Here is a 22,737-nt window from a genome sequence, read left to right as displayed (position 1 = left end):
ACAACATACTAAATAGGTCCCCAACGAAGATTTGAGATTTATATGAGTTTTGATTCACCATCTATTATTTGGTATCTTGAATCTTTAACGGGTGATTTATTTAATGCACGTTTTACATATTGTCATTTTGATGAATAACTTTCCCAACTTTAGGAGAGGAAAATTATATCATGAAAAACAAGGTAAAATTTATTGGAATGAAATGACCATATCTCACTTTGATTCTCAAGCAATCATTGGTAAAAGTGGTTGAAAAAATAATTTATTTGCAAAAAATTGTAAATCAATTACCCGTTATATTTGTTGGTAGACGAAAAGTGACGAAGTCATATATACCATCAAAAAATATTCAGCAAAAATTGATGTCCCTGCAGAACAATCTACTGTAGCAAATGAATCTCAAATATGTTAGAAGCGTGGTCGACCAGTTAGTTCAAAAAACTCTCTGCCTTGAAAAGAAAAGTACAAGAGAAAAATCGACCAAAAATTTTAGAAAATCTAATATTAGAAATGATTGATCAATCAAATATTAAAAATATGAATCCTGAAAAATTATAAATGTTCGAAAATAATGAGATTTCAATAAATTATATGTTATCTAATAAATTATGAGAATGTAGTAATTTTGTTATATATAATATTTTTGCCTTTAACGTGACTCTTAATATTATGCAAAATGAGGATCTTGAACCATAGTTTGTTAAAAACTGTGGAAATAGAAATGATTGGCTAAAATGAAAAAAAGGCTATATAGCTGGAATTGAATTCCTTAGAGAAACGAAAAGTGTTTGAACATGTAGTTCGAACACTTGGAAATATAATTCATGTTGGATACAATAAGTTTTTGTATGAAAGAGATATTAAAATAATGAAATTATAAGATATAAAACCCTACTGTAGCTCAAGGTTTCTCACAAAAACTAGGAATTGATTATGAGAAACATATTCTCCCATAATAGATACCATTACTTTTTTATTCTTAATTAATCTAATTGTGTCACAAAAACTCGATATGCGCCTTATAGATATAGTAACTGCCTATTTATATGGTTCACTTGATAGTGACATAAACGTGAAAGTTCTTGAAGGACTTAAGTGCCAAAAACAAACGATATATGTCCGAGAACCATATTCTCAATTAAATTGCAAAGATCAATGTATGAATTGAAACAATCTGAATGCATGTGTTATAGTCGCTTTAGCGAATATTTGTTGAAGGGAGATTATTAAAATAACAATGTTTATCCATGTGTTTTTATAAAGAAAAAAAAATATTGAATTTGTAATTGTGACTGTTTATGTTGATGATTTAAATTTAATTAAAACTTCGAAAGAGCTCAACAAAACTGTTGATTATTTGAAAAATGAATTTGGGATGAAGGATCTGGGAAAATTCAAATTTTGTCTTGGATTGCAAATTGAACACTTCCCAGAAATGATTATTTGTTCATCAATCTGCATATATAGAAAAAATCTTAAAACGTTGTTATATGGATAATGCACATTCATTGACAGCACCTATGGTTGTTCGACCACTTGATGTGAAAAAAAATCCATTTTGTTCACTTGAAGATGATAAATATTCTTGGTCCTAAAGTGTCATATCTTAGTGTAATTGGAGCATTAACTTATTTTGCAAACTGCACTCGACTTAACATAATTTTTCTATAAATCTCATGGCAAGATATAACTCTACATTAACTCAAAGATATTGGAATGATGCTAACATATTTTTGTTACTTAAAGGGTTCTATTTATTTGGGATTATTATATTCTTAAAAGTCGGGATCTGCTTTAGTGCGAATGCATATGCATGTTATCTATTTGACCTATGTAAAGTTAAATCACAAACATGATATATGTTTACGCTTGGAGAAACATTTATATGATGGAGATTTGTGAAACAATCTTTAACAACAATATCTATCATTCTGAAATTATTGCAATCCATGAAGTAGGTCAAGAATGTATATAGTTGAGGAACATGACTAATTACATCCAAGCATCACGTTGGTTAATTTCAACAAAAGATAGTCCAACAATTTATATATGAAAACAATGTAACTTGTATTACACAACTCAAATGAATTATATCAAACATGATAGGACAAAGCATATTTCTCCAAAATTCTTTCAAACACATGAGTTTCGAAAGAATGATAACATCGATTTCCAACAAATTCGCTCAAGTGACAATGTACCTGATTTCTTTTGAGTGGTGGACTTCTTAACTCATTTTCCCATTTAGTTTCCTGACAAAGATTGTAATGAAGTATCACATTCATAAATGTGACAATATGAATATTTGACTTAAAAGTTGAATAAGTTTACTTTTGTCTTTGTACCAAAATTAGTTTTCTGGAACTTTAGGGGCATCTATGACTTGGGCTCATATATTAAGAACGAGCTTGTTAAAGAACAAAAATGAGAATAAGCAATAGAAAAATTAAGATCAAGAACATAAAGAATTACGTGACAACTCCAAATGGAAAAAAATCATGGTGGAGAAAATTCATTATATCAAAGATGAGTAAAAGAGAGGAGCGTTTTTGGTATACTCCGAATAATATAACAAAATTTTAGAAAAAACATCATATATACTACAGGCTCTCTGCCCCTGCACCCCTGAATGGATCGGTTGTGAGCTATGGGATCAGGCTGATGGAACAACCACTAACCTAAAAAATTCTCATAATTTTAGTTTAACTACATAAATATATATTTTCAGACCGAACCAAACAGAATTCGGGGTCATTGTAATCTAAGGTAGCTCGACATCTAATTTCAAATATAAAGGCCTTATTGAAATGGATCGATTGTAAGATCGACACTCTTTTAGTGTTTATTACTATTCTACACAAAATTGAATTGACACATAAAATAGACTTTAATTAATACAATTGAAAATTTGATAAACTTCTGTTAAATAAATCCGATATTTGACCTATACGACTGATTATTTGAGCAATTTTGTTTGGATATTTCACTATTCTTTTAAAAAAATCTGATCTAACATGTTAAATTTATTATTCCATGTATACGAGTTCCTTGCTAACGATAATATTAGCACAATTACAAATTTGATCTCTTACCTACTTTTGATACATGTAATATGTCAATTATCTAGTTGAATTTATTACAGCTCCTTGAAGGAGAAATAAAACATTGATAAAAATAAATATTAATACAATATCAGGTTTGTAGATGTAGCTAGGTAAAATCTCACAAGTGTACGAGATTGTTGACAAGTAATACATATGATAAGTAACGTGTATAGTCTCATGAGGAATAAAATTCAATTGACTGTAGTAGTCTTTAATTAGATTCGAAGTGATCAAACAAAAGTGATCTGTGGTTATTAATTATTCTAACTTAATATACGAAAGCTTGTAAAATTCGAATTGTGTATGTGTATGGAATGAGTATATCAGATTACGAATCTACCTATTATTATCTATTTCAATTCTAAATTACGTAGCTAGTCTTGTTCATCATTCCTGACAGTCGACAATTCTATTGTAATTAATTTTTTTTTAAAACAAATTAAATCTATTCTAGTCATGATTCGAATCTAGTCCTAGTCTGAATTCGAATGAATAAATTACATTAAATTTCACAATCATCTCAACGATTGCACAGTGATAAATATTATTCTTAACATCTATTGCAAGTATATTAATCAAGCAATATTCTAGACCTATTGTGAGCCTTCCAGCACTACAACAAATAATCATATATTCAATTGGTGATTAAACAATGAAATAATAAAATTAAGCTTGCTAGATTAATCAAGAGTTGCAAGAGTAACTAAGCTACTTGTCTTGAATTAAAAATAATTAGTAAAATATTTCATCTTTATCCAATACACGAAAAGAATTAGCCTAGCATATTATTTAATAAATCACACAAAAAGATTTGGAAAAACATCACTCGGAATTGAAAACAATGATTGGAAAGTGAAAAAATCAATTTCTTCTTCGTTAATCTTCAACCCGAACTTTAAATCTTCAATCTATCGTGTTAATCGCCTTTGAATCTCGTGCTAGCCTCTTTATTGTGAAAAATATGTATAATATGGGATCTCCATTTTAGCCGTCCCTTGCAGCTTAAAATTGATTTTTATACAAGTTTAGGTCAAAATGGCCTAGAAATGGCCCCTGAGCGCGTCGTATGTTCCACTACGCACACGCTATCTATTGGTTTTGCTCTGGATAAATGCACAACAAGGTTCCGTAGGCTACAATTAGCCTATGCACGCGTGTCCTTAAAATCTTCCGTTTGTTGCACTTTGATCCCTCAATTTCCTTTTTCATTCATTTTAGCTCCTTTTGATATATTTTTGGTCCCCTATCTTCCAATTCCATCTAATTAATTCCACACCTTCTCCAATCATCAATCTTAGGTCCGAATCAACTATTAGAACTTTGAGATTTAATCTCCAAACTTTGCATTCAGTCCATTTTGGCCATTTTTTGCTTATTTTTTCCAATTCCATCAATTTGTCTTGAGTTTTACCTAATAAACAAAATTAACATCTGATTAAGTCATAAATCATCAAATTTTATTACAATTAATCTCATTTAATGGTCCAAAATACACTTATTAGGTGTGATTGAAGGCTATAAAATAATCATTATCTAGCATGATCACTTAACTCATCCTGCTCAATAATGATATTAAAAAACTAGATCCTTTCAATGGATTCGCTTGTGTTGTTTGTTATCACAGTATATCTACTAGTAGTCCTCCACTAACTAAAATTTGAAATGAATTTCCTCTATTTCAGAATTAATAGGGTGGTATATGGGTGCCATCAAGAGTGAATTACCAAAATGGTCACTGAACTTTGTAAAAGGTTTCCAAGGAATCACTGAATTTTAAAAAATCATCCAATTCATCACTAACTTTGCAAAAGGTTTTCACGAGGTCACTGAACTTTAAAAATCACCTAATTCATTACTAAACTTTGCAAAATGTTCCCAGGGTTAGTGACTGAACTTTGCAAAAGGTTTCTATGGATCACTAAATCTTAAAAATCACATCATTCATCACTAAATTTTGCAAAATATTTTCACAGAGTCCCTGAACTTTGCAAAAGGTTCCCAGGCTTTTGCAAAGTTCAAATATGAATTGAGTGATTTTTAAAGTTCAGTGACCTTGTGGAAACTTTTTGCAAAGTTCAGTGACCGTTTGGGTAATTCACTCGCACCATCGACCTCCGTGTTGATCATTTAATTATTATCTGTACCTAATATGATTTCCTGGTATTATTATATATTCGCACTCTGAAACTTGCAACATTACTTGCTCAAATCTTAAATTATGAGCATAATTTTCAGATTATACCATTAGGACAGTGTAACTTGTTAATGCTAGAGAGTTTACATCCAAAACTTTTGAAAAATGTTAGTTAGGATGACGATAAATAATTTAACAAAATTGATTATTAAGTTCCTTTAGCTATTTTTTAAATCTTTACAATTATGAAGAAATGCATCCCATTTCTTTCCGGGGATTGCTATATTATATGGAGCAATACTTATAAGCATTACACTAAAACCAAAATTCTCTATGCTATAGCTAGCTTATGCTCAAAGCCTAATAATTGATATCTAATGTTTTTTGATAATGCAATGTATCTCTCCACTATAGTGCACCCATATACACATTAAAGAATGTTGAGAATTATAAAATATCAGTCTAGCTAGTAATATTTTATAACGTAATTTGTTGTCTGTCAATTTGATTGGACAGTTTTCTTTCAAGAATCACATTATGTCAGTCTTTAACCAAAGCACGAATTTAACCTTTGAGGTTAAATCACTGCACTTGAAACTTAAGAAAATTATGAACAAAATATAAAAGAATCAGAACAACAATAGAGTTCGGGGAGAATTTATCTTTGTATTTAAAAGAGGAGTCTTTACAAACCATAGTGTTTATGCTCACTTCCACTTTTATTGGCATTGGTTGTCTATAAAGAGTAAGGTCTTTACCCATTTTTGCGTGGGAACAATCAATGCAAAATTTGAAGAGAATCAATCAAAAATCACAGTTAAAAAAGATCATAAAAATCTCAATACTACACGTAACAGGCAAATGAATATGTTTTGTTTCAAATGACAATTATATTCAATTTCATTCTTATTTTTCAATTTGCAGGAAAGATGCTAAAATGAACAATCTTGCTTCTATCTTCCTTTTTTTGGCATCGGGGTCCAAATGTTATAACAATTAAACACATAAAGCTGAACAAATTCTCACCATTTATTTAAAGGAAGAACTTATTCTTCAACAAAAGAATAAATGCTTTTATGCAAATTTTTGAAGTGAAATTCATTGAAAGAGAAATAACATAACATAAAACTTTATTTTGTATTAATAAAAGAATATTGCTTTGTAGCCCTGCTGAGGTAAGTGACTCTAAATGATAGGCTAAATAAAATGCGAAATTAAATGGGTCATTCAATTCCACTGATCAGTTAATGCTACATCAATACCACCTAGACCGAGGTTGCAACCATAGTGGGGGCTAAATAACATTATTCTTAATATAAATATTAATTAGAGAAATTCAGTGCATTTAGTGTGTCCATAGCGCGCCACACAACTCATCACCCTTTGGCAAGAATTAATAATCACATTATATGCATGAACAAGTTTCAGAGTCAAATTATGATCTCTCTCTCTCTCTCTCTCTCTCTCTCTCTCTCAAGTATTCTAATTTTCTTTTTCAAACAAATTAAATTTATTCTAGTCACGACTCGAAACTATTCCTTGTCCGAATTCAAATGAATAGAACTCATTCTATTTCACAATTATATTAACGATTGCACACGTAATAAATATTATTCCTAACATTTATTGCAAGTATGTTAATTAAGCAGTGTTCTAAATTTATTGTGAGCCTTCCAGCACTATAACAAACAACTATATATTCAATTGGTGATCAATCAATCAAATAATAAAATTAAGTATGCAAGATTAATCAAGAGTTGCAAGAATAACTAAGCTATTTGTATTGAATTAAAAATAAATAATAAAATGTTTCATCTTCATCCAATACATGAAAAGAATTAAGCTAGCATATTATCTAATATATCATACAAAAAGATTTGGAAAAAATCACTCGGAACTGAAAACAATGATTGAAAAGTGAAAAATCAATTTCTTCTTTGTTAATTTTCAATCTCTTATGTAAATCACCTTTGAATCTCGTGCTATCCTTCTTCTATGGAGAAAAATATGTATAACATCTATTTCTCCATTCAATTTATCCCTTTTAGCTTAAAATTGATTTCCATACAAGTTTAGGTTAAAAGAGGATGCTGGGTTGTTAGAGCCCAGAAATGGCCTTCGCGTGCACGTGCCATATGTTCCACTGCGCATACGCCATCTTGGTTTTACTCTCGGTAAATGCACAACAAGGTCCCGAACGCACCGTTATAAAATCTTCCATTTGTTGCACTTTAATCCCTCAATTTCTTTCTTCATTCATTTTAGCTCTCTTTGATATCTTTTTGATCATCTATCTTCCAATTCTATCTATTGTGTGTTTGAGCCACATTATTTTGGAAGAATGTATTTTGGAATAGTATATTGATGAAGAACGTATTGTTAAAAAATGAAAAAAAGTTTTGAATTTGCGTGTAATATAATTTTATTGAAAAATGTGTAGTTAAAATGATGTCAATTCATTATTTGAAAATACATTTTTTTGAAAGAATGTGGTTCAAACAGAACCCTAATTGACTCCACACCTTCTCCAATCTTAGGTCCGAATCAACTATTAGCACTCTGTGATTTAGTCCCCAAACTTTGTATTCAGTATATTTTGGCCAATTTTTTACTCATTTCTTCCAATCCCACCAATTTGTCTCGAGTTTTTATCTAATAAACAAAATTAACATCTAATTAAGTCATAAATTGTCAAAACTTAATATAATTAATCTCATATAATGATCCATATAAGTATATTTTTCAGATGTGATTGAAGGTTCTAAAATAATCATTATTTTGTTACATGGGCGACCAAAATTTAAATCCTTAATCATTTGCTCTCACCATATTAAAAAGAAATAGGTTATGTTTCAAATATGTACTCATAATTTACAATTATAAGTACAATTGAAATATATAGTATATTGAACTAGATGTTCAATATCCTGAAATGATTTTACCTTTTGGCATGATCACTTAACTTTTCCCGCTCAATAATGATGTTAAAAAACTAGAAGATCCTTTCAATGGATTCACTTGTGTTCTTTGTTCTCAGGGCATGTCTACTAGTAGACCTCTACTAACTAAAATTTGAAATGAATTTTCTGTATTTCAGAATTAATAGGGTAATATGGACTCCATCAACCTCCATATTGATCATTTAAATATTAACTGTACCTAATAATACATCTAATATGATTGCTTGGTATTATTACATATTCGCAATTTGAAACTTGCGACATTTCTTCCTCAAATTTTAAGTTATGAGCATAACTTTCAGATCATATTATTAGGAAAGTGTAACTTGTTAATGCTAGTGAGTTTACATCCTAAATCTTTGAAAAATGTTAATTAGGATGACGATAAATAATTTAACAAAATTGATTATTAAGTTCCTTCAGCTATTTCTAAAATCATTACAATTATGAAAAAAAGCGCATCCCATTTCATTTTAACTCTTATAAAATATTTGTCTAGTTAGTGATATTTTATAACGCTGTTTGTTGTATGTCAATTTGATTGGATAGTTTTCTTTCAAGATTCACGTGAAGTCGGTCTTTAACCCCAAGCATGAATTTAACCTTTGAGATTAAATCACTACACTTGAAACTTAAGAAAATTATGAACAAAATATAAAAGAATAAGAATAACAATAGATTTTGAGAGAATTTAACTTTTTATTTAAAAGAGGAATCTTTACAAACCACAGAGTATTTATCCTCACTTCCACTTTTATAGGCATTAGTTATCTATAAAGAGTAAGGTCTTTACTCATCTTCGCGTGGGAACAATATATCAATGCAAAATGTGAAGAGAATCAACCAAAGATTGCAGTTAAAAAGATCATAAGAAAATTTCAATACTACATGTAACAAGCAACTGGATATGTTTTGTTTCAAATGAAGAGTATATTATTCAATTTCTTTCTTATTTTTCAATTTGTAGGAAAGATGAAATGCTAAAATGAACAATCTTGCTTCTATCTTCCTTTTTTTTGGCATTGGGGGTACAAATAGTATTGGAACTAAACACATTTATGCCTATTAAAAGCTTAACAAATTCTCACCATTTATTTAAGAATAATGCTATTTGCAATCGCTTATTGCCTTACGTGGCATACACATGACAGCTGGTTATTTGATACATTAATGAATAAAAAAAAACTACCATATTAATGTATCAAATAATCACCTGCCATGTGTATGTCACGTAGGGCGATTACGAATAACATTATTCTTTATTTAAAGGAAGAACTTCTTCTTCAACAAAAGAATAAATGCTTTTAGACAAACTTTTGAAGTGAAGTTCATTGAAAGAGAAAATAACAAAACATAAACGTTATTTTGTATTAATAGAAGAAGGGAGATGCTATATGTACCAAATTGTTTACCAAATGGATGACTGAATTGACAAGTGTCGCGTCCTTATTGGAGTGGATAGACGCCCCTCCAATAGGGGGGGCGCCACTTGTTTCGATAAAAAATTAGGTAAGACATTTGGTACAAGTAGATTAATTCATGGAAGAATAATGCTATATAGCCTCGCTGGGGTTTTAATCTCAGATTAGGTGATGCTAGATGATAGGTTAAATGAATGGTGAAATTAAATAGATCATTCAATTACATTTATCACTTAATGTCACATTAACTTTATCTGGACTGGAGTTGCAACCCCAATAAAACTAAATAGCATTACTCTTAGTAGGAATATTAATTAGAGAAATTCATTGCATTTTGTGTGTGGCACAAAATTCATCACTCTTTGGGGGAAAGAAGTAATAATCACATTATGTGCATGAACAAGTTTCAGTGTCAAATTCTTCTTCTTCTCTCTCTCTCTCAAAAGTTTTCTAATTACTAATTATTAGATAGAAAATTATTACTTTACAATTAAGAGCCCAACAGAGTGATTGGAGAGTCAAATTCGTTCCAAATTCAGAAATGGAGGAATAAATAGTAAATAAATAAATAAAAATTATCTTCTAGAAGCATGCAATGCAATTGAGTAGTAACGAAGTTTGCGAAAAAATAGGGACTACGAATTCGCACTGGTAAAAACCCTTAAACTCACACGTAATCGCAAATCTTGCCTTTAACGATCATTCAAAGTCCGTGTCTTCAATTCTTGAATCGAAATCATACACACGTATATATACACAGAGAGAGAGAGAGAGGTTAGGTGTAATTGTATTGATAGAAGAAAATGGCGGATGAAGGGCGGGCAGCGAAGAAAGGATCTGGGAAGAAAGATCAGAAAGTTCCATTCTATAAGCTTTTTGCTTATTCAGATAGGCTTGATATTGCTCTTATAATCGTCGGAACGATTTCTGCCATTGGCAATGGATTGACGCAGCCGCTCATGACTCTTATTTTTGGCCAGATAATCAATTCTTTCGGAGGGACCGAGCCATCTCACGTAGTGCATGAAGTTTCGAAGGTCATTTTTTCTTTCCTTTTAAGAATAGAGTTTATACTTGCGAGTAAATGTTTGTCGTATTAAGCCATAAGCAATGTGAATTGAGTGGTCTCCTTCCATCTGTATATTAGAAGAAACTGGAATTTTTAAAGCTTTTTCGAAATATATGAACAAATTAAATTCCAGTTTTTTTTTTTTTTAATATTAAAATGATGCATAAATTTATTGTAATATGAAATCTGTTGGAAAAAATAAACAAGACTAAAGCCTTTTGATACGAACAATTTGGAATTATGTTTCGTCTTTAAGGAGCTCTTATATTTTATGGAAGGAAACTAGACCCGATCTAATTATTTGATATTGAGCTTATACATTTTTCAAATTAAATTTTTTTTTTTCGCCTTCTTCAAATTATTTTTTCCTCAATTCTTCCATAATTGGGGACAAACACAAAGTTATGGTGGCAATAAGCAATTCCGTAAATTGAGCAAAAAGGATATTAAGTAAATTTTTGTAAAATGATTCTTGTCAATATTCGAGGCATCTTTGGTTTTACTTCTGGTTCTGAATCCGGAAAATAGTTAGGATACCTTGATCAAAGCTGGATAAAAAATTGCTTTCACTGTGGAGAAGTTACGAAGACATAGACATTGCTCACATTATCTTGGAAATTTTCAGGTCTCTCTCAAATATGTTTACTTGGCTATTGGAGCTGGCATAGCTTCATTTCTTCGTACGTACTTGTAGCTGCATTTACTTCCTCCCATATTTAATAATTTGTGAATTTTGGTATTTACATCCTTCAAGAATTTCCACAAATGAATTTAATGGAAATTGCTTGCTTGTGCATCACAGAGATGTCATGCTGGATGGTGAGTGGAGAAAGACGCGCATCTCGAATAAGAGGGTTGTACTTGAGAACCCTATTAAGGCAGGATATTGAGTTCTTTGACACTCAAACAACGACGGGAGAGGTCATTGGGAGGATGTCTGGGGATACCATTCTCATTCAAGAGGCCATGGGCGAAAAAGTGAGCAGTTAAACTTTGAGTACATTTTACCTATTTCATCATAGAACTTAACAGTACTGGACATGCAAATGTTTGAAGAAGAATAAAGAAACTAAATCTTGTTTATCATTTTGTCTAGCCTGATAGTGTGTAACAAACATGTATATGCCAACTACCAGATCGTTGCTAACTAATGATTTTCACAGGTTGGGAAGTTCATTCAGTTTTCATCAACATTCATTGGAGGCTTTATAATTGCTTTCTGTAAAGGATGGCTTCTATCCTTAGTATTGTGCTCTTGCATTCCTGCACTTGCCATAGCCGGAGGATGCATGTCACTGCTTATGACGAAGATGTCGAGTCGAGGACAAGTTGCCTACGCGGAAGCTGGAAATGTGGTTGAACAAACAGTGGGAGCAATCAGAACGGTAATTGACGTGCTGCAATCAATACAGAACTAGTTTGCATTTGCTCTCGAATTACAAGTGAATTCCTGAAATATTTTATGCTTCTGTTTAACAATTGTAGGTCGCATCCTTCACCGGAGAGAAGAAAGCAGAAGAAAAGTACGATAGCAAATTGCAAATAGCCTATGCATCCACTGTTCAGCAAGGGTTGGCTTCAGGCATTGGACTTGGCACTGTTTTACTAATGGTATTTAGTACTTATGGACTTGCCATATGGTATGGATCAAAATTGATAATAGAAAAAGGATACAGTGGTGGAAAGGTTATCAATGTTATGATGGCCATAATGACTGGTGGAATGTATGTAAAACATCAAATCCTTTTTTATTAGATTATCTAGTACTGTTCAATTGTGCTTACCAAACTTGCATTTATTATTTTAAGCATAACACACTGTCTCACTTAATATATTCTTGATACAGATCACTTGGACAGACGTCTCCATGCATAAATGCATTCGCAGCAGGTCAAGCAGCAGCATACAAGATGTTTGAGGCTATTGAACGGAAACCGAAAATTGATGGGAATGATGACAGAGGAATTGTGTTGGAAGATATAAGAGGTGAAATTGAACTTAAGGATGTTTATTTCAGATATCCGGCAAGGCCGGAAGTTCAGATCTTTTCAGGTTTTTCATTGCAAGTTGAAAGCGGCAAAACTGCAGCTCTAGTTGGGCAGAGTGGAAGTGGGAAGTCCACAGTTATTAGCTTGTTGGAGCGATTTTATGATCCTGATGCTGGAGAAGTACTTATAGACGGAGTTAATTTGAAGATGTTGAAACTCAAATGGATCAGAGGAAAAATGGGACTCGTAAGCCAGGAACCAATCTTGTTTGCAACTACTTTGAAGGAAAATATATTGTATGGCAAAGAAAATGCTTCTGATGAAGAGATTAGAACAGCAATAGAACTTGCTAATGCAGCCAAATTCATTGACAAGCTTCCACAGGTAACACGTCTTCACCGTTTTATTCATTGAACTAACCATGCATACCCAGTTTTCTTTGACGTTGGCTTTTAGAAAATAACAACATCGTGCTTACAGGGGCTTGATACAATGGTGGGCGAACATGGAACTCAGCTATCCGGTGGTCAGAAGCAAAGGGTGGCAATTGCTAGAGCTATTCTGAAAAATCCAAAACTCCTTCTTCTTGATGAGGCAACAAGTGCTTTGGATGCAGAGTCAGAACGCCTCGTGCAAGATGCACTTGAAAATGTTATGACGGACCGAACAACTGTGGTTGTTGCACACCGTCTGACAACTATAAGAAATGCTGATCATATAGCAGTAGTGCAAGCTGGAAAACTAGTAGAACAAGGTAAAAACATCACAATTTGTTAAATTAGATTTTGAGTTTAAGCATATGTAATCAATTTGAAATAATTTTGCCAAAAATTTATGCAAGGTACTCATGCTGAATTGGTAAGAAATCCCAACGGGGCATACTCCCAGCTTGTTCGAATGCAAGAAGGTACTAAACAGGTTGATAACAATGAAGGGACGGACTTGCAGAAAATGGATTCTTACTCAGAAGGCAACTTAAGTAAGTCTTCAAGTCAGAGAATTTCGATGAGGAGATCAACAAGCAACGGATTACTTCCCTCTCCCTTTGGTGTTCCTGGTCATATTGACTATCAAGAAGCTCAAACTGAAGATACCAGAGACGAAAAGGAACTCAAGGTTTCAAAGGAACATAAGAAAATTTCTATTAGACGCCTTGCATACTTAAACAAACCCGAGTTGCCATATTTACTGCTAGGATCATTGGCAGCTGGGGCACATGGCGTAGTTTTTCCAATATTTGGACTCTTGCTTTCATCAGCTATTAAAATTTTCTTTGAACCTGCACACAAGCTTAGGAAAGATTCCAGGTTTTGGGGACTCATGTTAGTTGTCCTTGGCATATGTACCTTGGTGGTTGTACCAATACAAAATTCCTTTTTTGGAATTGCTGGTGGTAAGTTGATACAAAGAATTCGTTCTTTGTCATTCAAGAAGGTAGTGCACCAGGAGATTAGTTGGTTTGATAATCCTCGCAACTCAAGGTTGTAAATTATTTTCCTGCTAATAATCAAATTGTTTATTTCATTAATTGTATTCAATTAAAACTAAAAGGGTAGTGTTCATTGGATGCAGTGGTGCTGTTGGTGCAAGGTTATCTACCGATGCCTCAACTGTAAGGAGCCTTGTAGGCGATGCTTTAGCGCTAATAGTCCAGAACGTAGCGACGGTGATAGCAGGTCTCGTTATAGCCTTCACAGCTAATTGGTTGCTAGCCATCATAATCCTTCTTGTTCTCCCCCTGGTTGGTTTGCAAGGATTCCTCCAGATGAGGTTCTACAAAGGGTTCAGTGCAGATGCCAAGGTTATTTTCTGTACCATAACTATAAATTATGATCATTCAAATGCTACTTGTGTTTATAATACAGACATCCAAGTAAAGATGCAATTTACGAAATTCAGGCGATGTATGAAGAAGCTAGTCAAGTGGCAAATGATGCTGTGAGCAGCATCAGAACTGTTGCGTCATTTAGTGCAGAAGAGAAGGTGATGAAAATGTATGAGCAAAAATGCGAGGCTCCTGTGAAGCAAGGAGTTCGGATTGGACTTGTTAGTGGAGCAGGTTTTGGAGCCGGTTCTTTTGCTCTATTTTGCACAAATTCCTTCTGTTTCTACATTGGGGCTGTTCTAATTCAACATGGGAGAGCATCATTTGGGGACGTGTTCAAGGTAAATTTAAGATTTCTTGTTCTTATCATTCTCTTGCTGAACTTATCTTCAATTGAACTAAAATCTTCTGCAGGTTTTCTTTGCTCTAACAATGTCAGCTATTGGAGTTTCTCAAACTAGTGCAATGGCTCCAGATGTGAACAAAGCTAAGGATTCTGCTGCTTCTATATTTGAGATCCTGGATAGTGAACCCGAAATTGATTCAAATAGCGAAGAAGGCACAACATTGGCTAGTGTTAGAGGTGACATTGAATTTCAACATGTAAGCTTCAAGTATCCAACTCGGCCAGATATCCAAATCTTCAAGGATTTGTGCCTGAGAATGCCTTCCGGGAAGGTATTATTCACTCAACCAAATAGATCAACATCTGATCTCTCCTTTATTGCTTTAGATTGTCGTTTTGTTTGAATTTAGATCATTTTTGTTTTTGCAGACAATGGCTCTTGTTGGTGAAAGTGGAAGTGGGAAGTCCACAGTTATCAGTTTGATACAGAGATTCTACAATCCCAACTTCGGACAAATATTCTTGGATGGAATGGAAATCAGAAAATTCAAGTTAAGTTGGCTGAGGCAACAAATGGGATTAGTGAGTCAAGAACCTATTCTCTTCAACGAGTCAATCCGCACAAACATTGCCTACGGGAAGAAGGGAGACGTAACGGAAGAAGAGATCATTTCAGCTACAAAAGCTGGGAATGCACACAACTTCATATCAGGATTGCCTCAAGGATATGATACTAATGTTGGAGAGAGAGGAGTTCAATTGTCTGGTGGACAAAAGCAAAGAATTGCCATAGCAAGAGCAATATTGAAAGATCCAAAGATCCTTTTGCTCGATGAAGCTACAAGTGCACTGGATGCTGAGTCAGAACGTATAGTGCAGGAAGCATTAGATCGAGTTATGGTGAACAGAACTACCATTGTTGTAGCTCATCGCCTGACTACGATAATGGGGGCAGACACCATTGCTGTTGTGAAGAATGGAATTATTGCTGAAAAGGGAAGTCACGGCGTGCTTATGAAAATGAAAGATGGGGTCTATGCATCATTGGTTGCTCTACACTCTAGTTCAGAATGAAGTGACGCACCACTTTATTTGCCATTGTCTTGTATAACTGAAAATTTTGAACTTTGATTTAGATCCTTTTTTGTAGGGATTAAAAGTCAAAGCCAACAATTAATTTTAACCTTGGAACCCATAACTCTTCGACTACACATTTTATTAACTTTTATCAAAATTTACTAAAAATTTGAATTTAATCCCACCAAATGGAGATTTTGATTAATGACTACTAGATATGTAAGCCACTTAATCCTTATCTTGGACTTAAAAAAGATTTACTATAATTAACAAAAAAAATCATTTCAAGTATGTCTTTATTAATACAAAATGACATTGCAACATCTCATATACAATTTCCTAAATTATTATGCTTTTATGTGTGAATTTTAAATTGGGTAATAGCCTAATCTATAATCTATAATATATTAAAATATAACATCAAGAGAGAATAATTTTTTGGACGATTTTAACCCCCTTACAATTCAATTACTTCAATAATACTTTACTTTTCATTTTTCGAAATGTAATAAATACTACAAATTTATTGTCATTTATGAAATTTGTTTTATTACTTCTCAATTAATTAACATTCACATTAATCTAGATTCAATAAATTTTCACTTAATGAATTGATAAATTTATTAATATTCACGTATCTAGAAATTTTAATAGGTTTTTAAATTTATGTATTAACAATTAATTTTTATGTATCAAATGTAATATAAAAAGATTGTTCATTTATAGTAATTCATCATTATAAAAAATTTGATTCATATAAATTAAGTTTTGAGAGTACAATTTGAGTATAATTTTCTTCTCTTAAATTTCTATACTAAATTATATTTTCTTTAATTTGTTCGAGACTTATCAAATCCTCTAACAAACTGGTACAAAATATTACTTCTACATCACTTATAAAGTATTTTACATTGCACGTTCACCTTTGACTAGTAATCTATAAAACGGCCTTGATTGAGTAACAAGACCGGGACCATTCTTTTACTAGTTTGACACAGATTTATTCAATCAAAGCAACTTAATTTTGGTAAAGATCCCAGCTGCCATACCTGCATACAAAAATATCAGCTGGCACAATATTTCTCAGTTAATGAACTCAGCATACATGACAAAGAGCCATATTTTTCTTACCCTAAATTCTCATGATGTCAAGGTACGATTTTCCATCAAGTTCACGAGATATAAATCCCTTCACGTAATCAGTTAAGCTGATTCTTTTGAATTTTGCTGGAGTTTCTGGAGTCACAAGGCTTGGTGCTGGAATTAAATCACAATCCACATTTGGATAGAAAAATGTGGCAACGGAGAGCCTTTCCTTCTTCGAGTTGACAGTTGCTCGATGCTCAACGCTCTGGTAAATTCCGTTAGTTACGATCTGTCAAAAACATGTAATTGAGAAGATCTTACAGAAATGATTTACAGACTCGACAGATCTCAAGGAGTACAATAGAATTTATAGATACATAAACTGTCGAGAACAATTTATAATTGGAATGATTTTAGGCCATTGGATCTTGTACAAATACCTCCAAGATATCGCCGATGTTGATAATAAAAGCATTAGGCAGTGGTACAACAGGAATCCAAGCTCCATCTTTCTTAATCTGGAGACCTTCAATTTCATTGACTTGGAGGAGGATGGTGAGTGCAATCGCATCAGAATGTGGGCAGAGGCCGGTTACGAGCTCCGGTTGGGGACAGGGAGGATAATAATTCATCCTCATTGCTTGCATCCCTTCTTCAAAAACCTTATTCATTTCCTCAGCTTTCATGTGTAAAGCTTTGGCCATTAAGTTTAGGATTTTCATGGCAAGGTTTCTCAATTCTGCTGTATACTCGTCAATGGAATCCCTGCAAAAATCAAGAATAAAAGAGCCAAGTAACCACATGTTTGATACACGGTACAAGGTTGCACCGGATAAGACGCTACAAGATTGTACAATTTTATTCAGTACTGCATAACACTCTACCTGAATTTAGCAGGAAGCTTGGGAATTATGTGGGGTTTTCTCAATTCGATTGGTGAGGTTATTACATAAAACATATCTGCCCAATCAAGCTTTTGCTCTTCTGATAAAACAAAGGCTTGTCCATAACCCTGTACGTCCCCTGCCTCTTGACTAAACTTCTTCTTTTCCTCTATTGGGAGATTGAAGAATTCTTGAAGTTCTGACTTCATTTTCTCCACCTTTGAAGAGCTCACTCCATGGTTGATCAACTGCGAGTAGTCAAGCATTCATTTGTCATAATCACATAAAAGAATATTAGACTGAAAATAATCGCCCATGTGGGTTGACCAGTCCCACTTAATATGAAATTGGTTTCAGGAAGAAGTTATTATTTGATTTATGGAATAACTTCGCACCACCCATAATCAACTACAACTCCCTTGATTCAACATGAAAGTGAGAGGTTAAGACTTCTGTCAAGAAAATACATAAAAGTTCATATGGAAAAATTGTGCTAAATTGAAAATCATTATTTTTCAGCATACAATAAAGGGCATTTGGATTGTGACAAAGAAACCCTTTTCATTGTGATCGAGTTGTGGACCAAGAAGCACAAGTAAAGACAAGTGATTCAATCAAGTTCATCTTGAAATTCCTTCAACTTCAAGTAAATTTCAATAACCTTTAATCAAGTAGAAACACGCTAGGTAATACTTTACACATGATTATAAGATCATTGTGGTGTCAAAATGTGTTAAAGCTGCCAGAATAGGTCCTACAGATTGACCATGTCAGGTTGAAATAACTGATGTACCTGGAAGAAACCCCATTCTTGGCATGCAGTGTGCAGTTTTTCAATCTCTGAATCTTTCTCCGTCAGGATTTGCATATCAATCACCGGAATTTGATTTCCGGGTGAGGAAGAAATGAGATGGTCTTGATTAGGACGCAGGTATCTTGCTGGAACAGTGGTCAATTTCTCCTTAGCCAATTCCTGCACATTAGGCACCTCTAAAGAGCTGCCTAGTTTTTTCAACTTTGGTTCCATATCTGAAGCACTATTTCAGTATTTCCCCTTTGGTTCTGCCAATGTCTCTCCCTCTTTTATTTTTCTTCTCCTCTCTGAACTCTCTTTTCCTGTATTTAATAATTATATGATTATGTATTCGTATTTTAAAATTGATTTTTAAAATACCTGAACTGGTGTTATCATAGTCTGGATTTTTAAAATTGATCCCATTAAAAAATCAAGTGGAGGTTTCAATATAGCTTTTTTTTTTTTTTTTTTTTTTTTTTGGTGGGTTTTCAGGTTTTCTATATTTTTGTATAGCATCAGTCATTGATATTTTTTCCAGATTAATTAAATATATTGTTTGTCACTGAATTATCTTATTTTTCTTGACTTTGCAATCCTTGTGGCCGACCTTGATTAAAATATTAAGGTTAAGACTTAGCTCAAATGGTAGGAGCGAAGTCTTTTCATGTGACATAAGGTCGGCATGATATTTTACTTAAAGTATACAAAAATGTAGAAAATGAAAACTAGAGACAAACACACTTTATTTACGTTATTTTGTCCTCCAACCATACATTATCATAGTCAGACAATGAGCTACACAATATATGTTCTATCATCATAACTCTATCTAGCATTTCCTGCACTGTGCACATCCGGTGTTATAGTTACTTCAACAAGCAAAAGGATCTTTAGATCAAGATCCTTTTATTTGACGAAGCAAGAAGCACACTCAATGCTGTGTCAAATCGTATATTTCTAGAAGTGCTAGATAGAGTTATGGTGAATAGAACTACTATTGTTGTAGCTCGTTGTCTGACTATGATAGTGAGGCAGCCTCCGTTGATGTTGTGGAGAATGGAGTAATTGCTGAAGAGGGAAGTCACGACGTGCTTATGAAAATGAAAGACGGGGTCTATGCATAGTTGGTTGCTCGACACTAGTTCAGGATTGATGCTGTTAGGACTAATTTCTCGGGCTACATAATGACGAATCTAGCATAGCAAGCAAAGAGGAGAGTTGAAATCCCAAGGACCAATTTTCAATATGCCTTTCTAGATATTCCTCAATGTCCCGACTATTCAGGTTGTCAATTCCATGATGAAAGATGATAGGCCTCAATCTTGAATCAATTTTAGCCCTCATTTGTCTCTCATTATTTCAGAACTCTTTTTTCTACATGCTCATTTTCAATCACACATTCACACAATAAAATATTCTATACGTAAACTCAAAATTTTTCCCTACTTTTTAACTATACATTCTCCAACAATTCATTATTCAAAACAATGTTGTTCCAAAAAAAAGTTCAGCAACAGGGGTTTAAATAACTTTACTTAAAATTGCATATAAGAAACCATACACCCCCTTTAGATGATTTACCTACCATAGCTCCAATAATCATGAAAATTTCATTTAATATAAACATTGACTTTACGTGAACCCACAATCCGTCCCACAAAGGACAAATGAAACAGGAATCCATCCCACAATTGCTTTTCAGAGAAACGATAAACAAATGTGAGTAGCCTCTTCATTTGTCCCATTCTTTGTCCATGGAGCAATTCTTTGCCTCCTATAAAGCAAGTACTTCCTAGTTGTCCAAATATAAAACCAATGCTTCCTAGAATCCTACTCCAGTATCATATCTCCATAAGCATAAAACAACATCTAATTATGTTTGGGATGAAATAATTTTTTTTTTCTTCATATAGACAATAACGTCAAGTGCTTTTGTACAAAATATCACATAAGATTCTAGGAGAACTCTTTTCAAACTCAGGGCCCATCAAACCCTAGGAGAGACTGAAAATAGACGTAAACAAAAATATAATTGTCATAAAAAAATTCCATATTGATCAATGGAATTATAGGAAAATGGAATAAAATGAGGTTGTCTATCATGTACATTGTATGATAAGTGTTAGGTTGGTGATTCAAATTAGGAGCCTTGTGAGATTGTGTTGTCGATTTTATCCCGCAAGTAGACGGATCATAACAAGTAGTAAAGTGGACATTTTGAATCCGGATTATCGTTCCCACGAGAACTATACTTTAATACTCAATGTATTATTCCTAACTTCTATTCGATGAAAATAAACAAAAAAATGATTGAATGTGATATTTATATCCAACTACTAAAAATTTCGTGAATGCAACAAAAAATGAATGAGAATTCAAATAATGAATGGATATTATGGCAGAACAAATTCACCTCTTGGTTATCTTCACTTCTAATATAGAGATTCATAAAATTAAAGTAGTGTTCGGTCGAATTCTTCTATGGTATTCAATTTACCCCTTTCGAGTTCTCATTGAACCTTTTTAAATAATTCAATTTCCTATCTCTATGCGAACCAACATTATTTAAACGAAATAACAGTTTTAAGAATTCCCGTAGGACCGTAGCAATTAATATAGGCATCTCTACACGTTATATTAATTTACCGAATTTTAATATGTGATCTAAACAAGAATCCGCATTTCTACGTAATTATTGTTCACGAAATCGTTGAATAACTGGCTAGAAAATTCAAAGCATTAAGAACATAATTAAAACCCACACATAAAATATAAAAAAACAAAGAATCCCAAATAAAAGAAATAAAGATTCCAAATAGATTACATTGTTCGTCCTAAAATTAAATTTAGCTACTCATATTAATGAAGGAAAAACAATAAATTATGGAAAATATCATCGAGAATTGACAGAACATAAATAATTTTCAATTATTCTTTCTGTCGTCTTTTTTTGGTGCAATTAATGAAGGACTCCCAGATTTTTTTGTCTCCCAAAACTGCCACCTATTTCTCTCTCCAAAGGACGCCTCAAAGTGAGTGCAAAAAATTATAAATTTGGCCGCCTTAAGTTCCCTCTCCCTCCGTTTTTCTCTGTGTCACTGAAAAAATATCTCGCAGTCTCTCTCTCTGGACGTACATATATATATATATCTCCAAAATAATAACCTAGCAGCCACAATAGTTGACTAAGAAAAAGGACTCTAGCTCCTGCCAACCGCCTGCAGCCCTTCATTTCACTTAAAGAAGGATTTTTAATTCATGCATGCATGTAGAGGTTCAATCAGCCATCAATTTAAGCCATTATTACTTAAATTATTTTTTAAGTCCTCCGTCTTTCAAGATAATTCAATTCAATCCTTGAGCCATTTTATTCTTACAACCCATTTCTTTTTTGATTCAATTTAAGTCCTTCACTTTCTAAAATATGAAATTTGATCTCCAACTTCTTCAATCTTTGATTCATGATCCGGATGAACTATTGAATTGTTATAACTTGGTTCCAAACTTTTGCATTCCGCTCTTTTTCCTGGTTTTCCTCTCGTTTCTTCCACTTTCTTTTACAAATATTGACTTCTACTAATTCTCCACTAATTGCAACAATTTAGATCATAACTTATCGGAGAAACACTAAATATTATCATTTTAAAGTCTCCAATAAGTGTATAAAATACACTTATCAAATACCCTCAAATTTAAACATTTGTTTGTCCTCTAACAAAACTATAAACTAAATAATAATTAACACACAAGTATGCAAAAATATTTGGTTGGACAATCTAACTTCTCACCTCATGATTCAAGATTTAAGTGTTAATTTCACAAACATGATTCAAAGTTACAACATCAAACTAATATTCACTCTTACAGTGCAAAATCGACTTTTGTGTGTGTGAAGAATCAAGTAATCAATCATGACTGCACAAGTTGTTTCAATTCTTGATCATCTGTGGTCAAATATATCCTTACATTTCTCGTTTAATTCACACTCCCCAAACTTATTCTTTTTTACTTTTTTCCCAGCGTGTGATCTAACATTGAATTTTTCAT

General features: G+C 32.9%; 2 protein-coding genes across 2 annotated transcripts; one reads left to right on the top strand and one right to left on the bottom strand.

The window, feature by feature from the left end:
* Positions 1-10,262: 10,262 nt before the first annotated feature.
* On the top strand, positions 10,263-16,040 carry LOC111412200 (ABC transporter B family member 9-like). Its single transcript, XM_023043012.1, has 12 exons — positions 10,263-10,656; positions 11,314-11,368; positions 11,491-11,666; positions 11,852-12,073; positions 12,174-12,412; positions 12,535-13,060; positions 13,157-13,430; positions 13,518-14,157; positions 14,249-14,477; positions 14,576-14,842; positions 14,916-15,179; positions 15,277-16,040. The coding sequence occupies exons 1-12, from the start codon at positions 10,423-10,425 to the stop codon at positions 15,919-15,921; spliced, it is 3,771 nt and encodes a 1,256-aa protein (XP_022898780.1). The 5' UTR covers positions 10,263-10,422; the 3' UTR covers positions 15,922-16,040.
* A 751-nt stretch (positions 16,041-16,791) lies between these two features.
* LOC111412199 (protein SRG1-like) lies at positions 16,792-19,017 on the bottom strand. Its single transcript, XM_023043011.1, has 5 exons — positions 18,688-19,017; positions 17,895-18,142; positions 17,451-17,775; positions 17,056-17,299; positions 16,792-16,973 (listed from the first exon to the last, which is right to left on the bottom strand). Exons 1-4 carry the CDS (start codon positions 18,919-18,921, stop codon positions 17,057-17,059), a joined length of 1,050 nt encoding a protein of 349 aa, XP_022898779.1. The 5' UTR covers positions 18,922-19,017; the 3' UTR covers positions 16,792-16,973; position 17,056.
* Positions 19,018-22,737: the final 3,720 nt, after the last annotated feature.

Source organism: Olea europaea, chromosome 16 (assembly GCF_002742605.1).
Source record: "Olea europaea var. sylvestris chromosome 16, O_europaea_v1, whole genome shotgun sequence".
Lineage (NCBI taxonomy): Eukaryota > Viridiplantae > Streptophyta > Magnoliopsida > Lamiales > Oleaceae > Olea > Olea europaea.
The sequence above is the reverse complement of the archived record's forward strand: the minus strand, read 5'-3'. Positions and strand labels throughout refer to the sequence as shown.

What these genes read in the sequence shown, in the direction of transcription:
- LOC111412200 (XM_023043012.1), top strand. Translation starts at nt 10,423, where the DNA reads ATGGCGGATGAAGGGCGGGCAGCGAAGAAAGGATCTGGGAAGAAAGAT. An exon ending in TGGAAAACTAGTAGAACAAG is followed by an intron (nt 13,431 to 13,517) that starts GTAAAAACATCA and finishes AATTTATGCAAG; the next exon opens with GTACTCATGCTGAATTGGTA. An exon ending in GATAATCCTCGCAACTCAAG is followed by an intron (nt 14,158 to 14,248) that starts GTTGTAAATTAT and finishes CATTGGATGCAG; the next exon opens with TGGTGCTGTTGGTGCAAGGT.
- LOC111412199 (XM_023043011.1), bottom strand. Translation starts at nt 18,921, where the DNA reads ATGGAACCAAAGTTGAAAAAACTAGGCAGCTCTTTAGAGGTGCCTAAT. An exon ending in AAGAATGGGGTTTCTTCCAG is followed by an intron (nt 18,143 to 18,687) that starts GTACATCAGTTA and finishes GACTACTCGCAG; the next exon opens with TTGATCAACCATGGAGTGAG. An exon ending in ACATCGGCGATATCTTGGAG is followed by an intron (nt 17,300 to 17,450) that starts GTATTTGTACAA and finishes TGTTTTTGACAG; the next exon opens with ATCGTAACTAACGGAATTTA.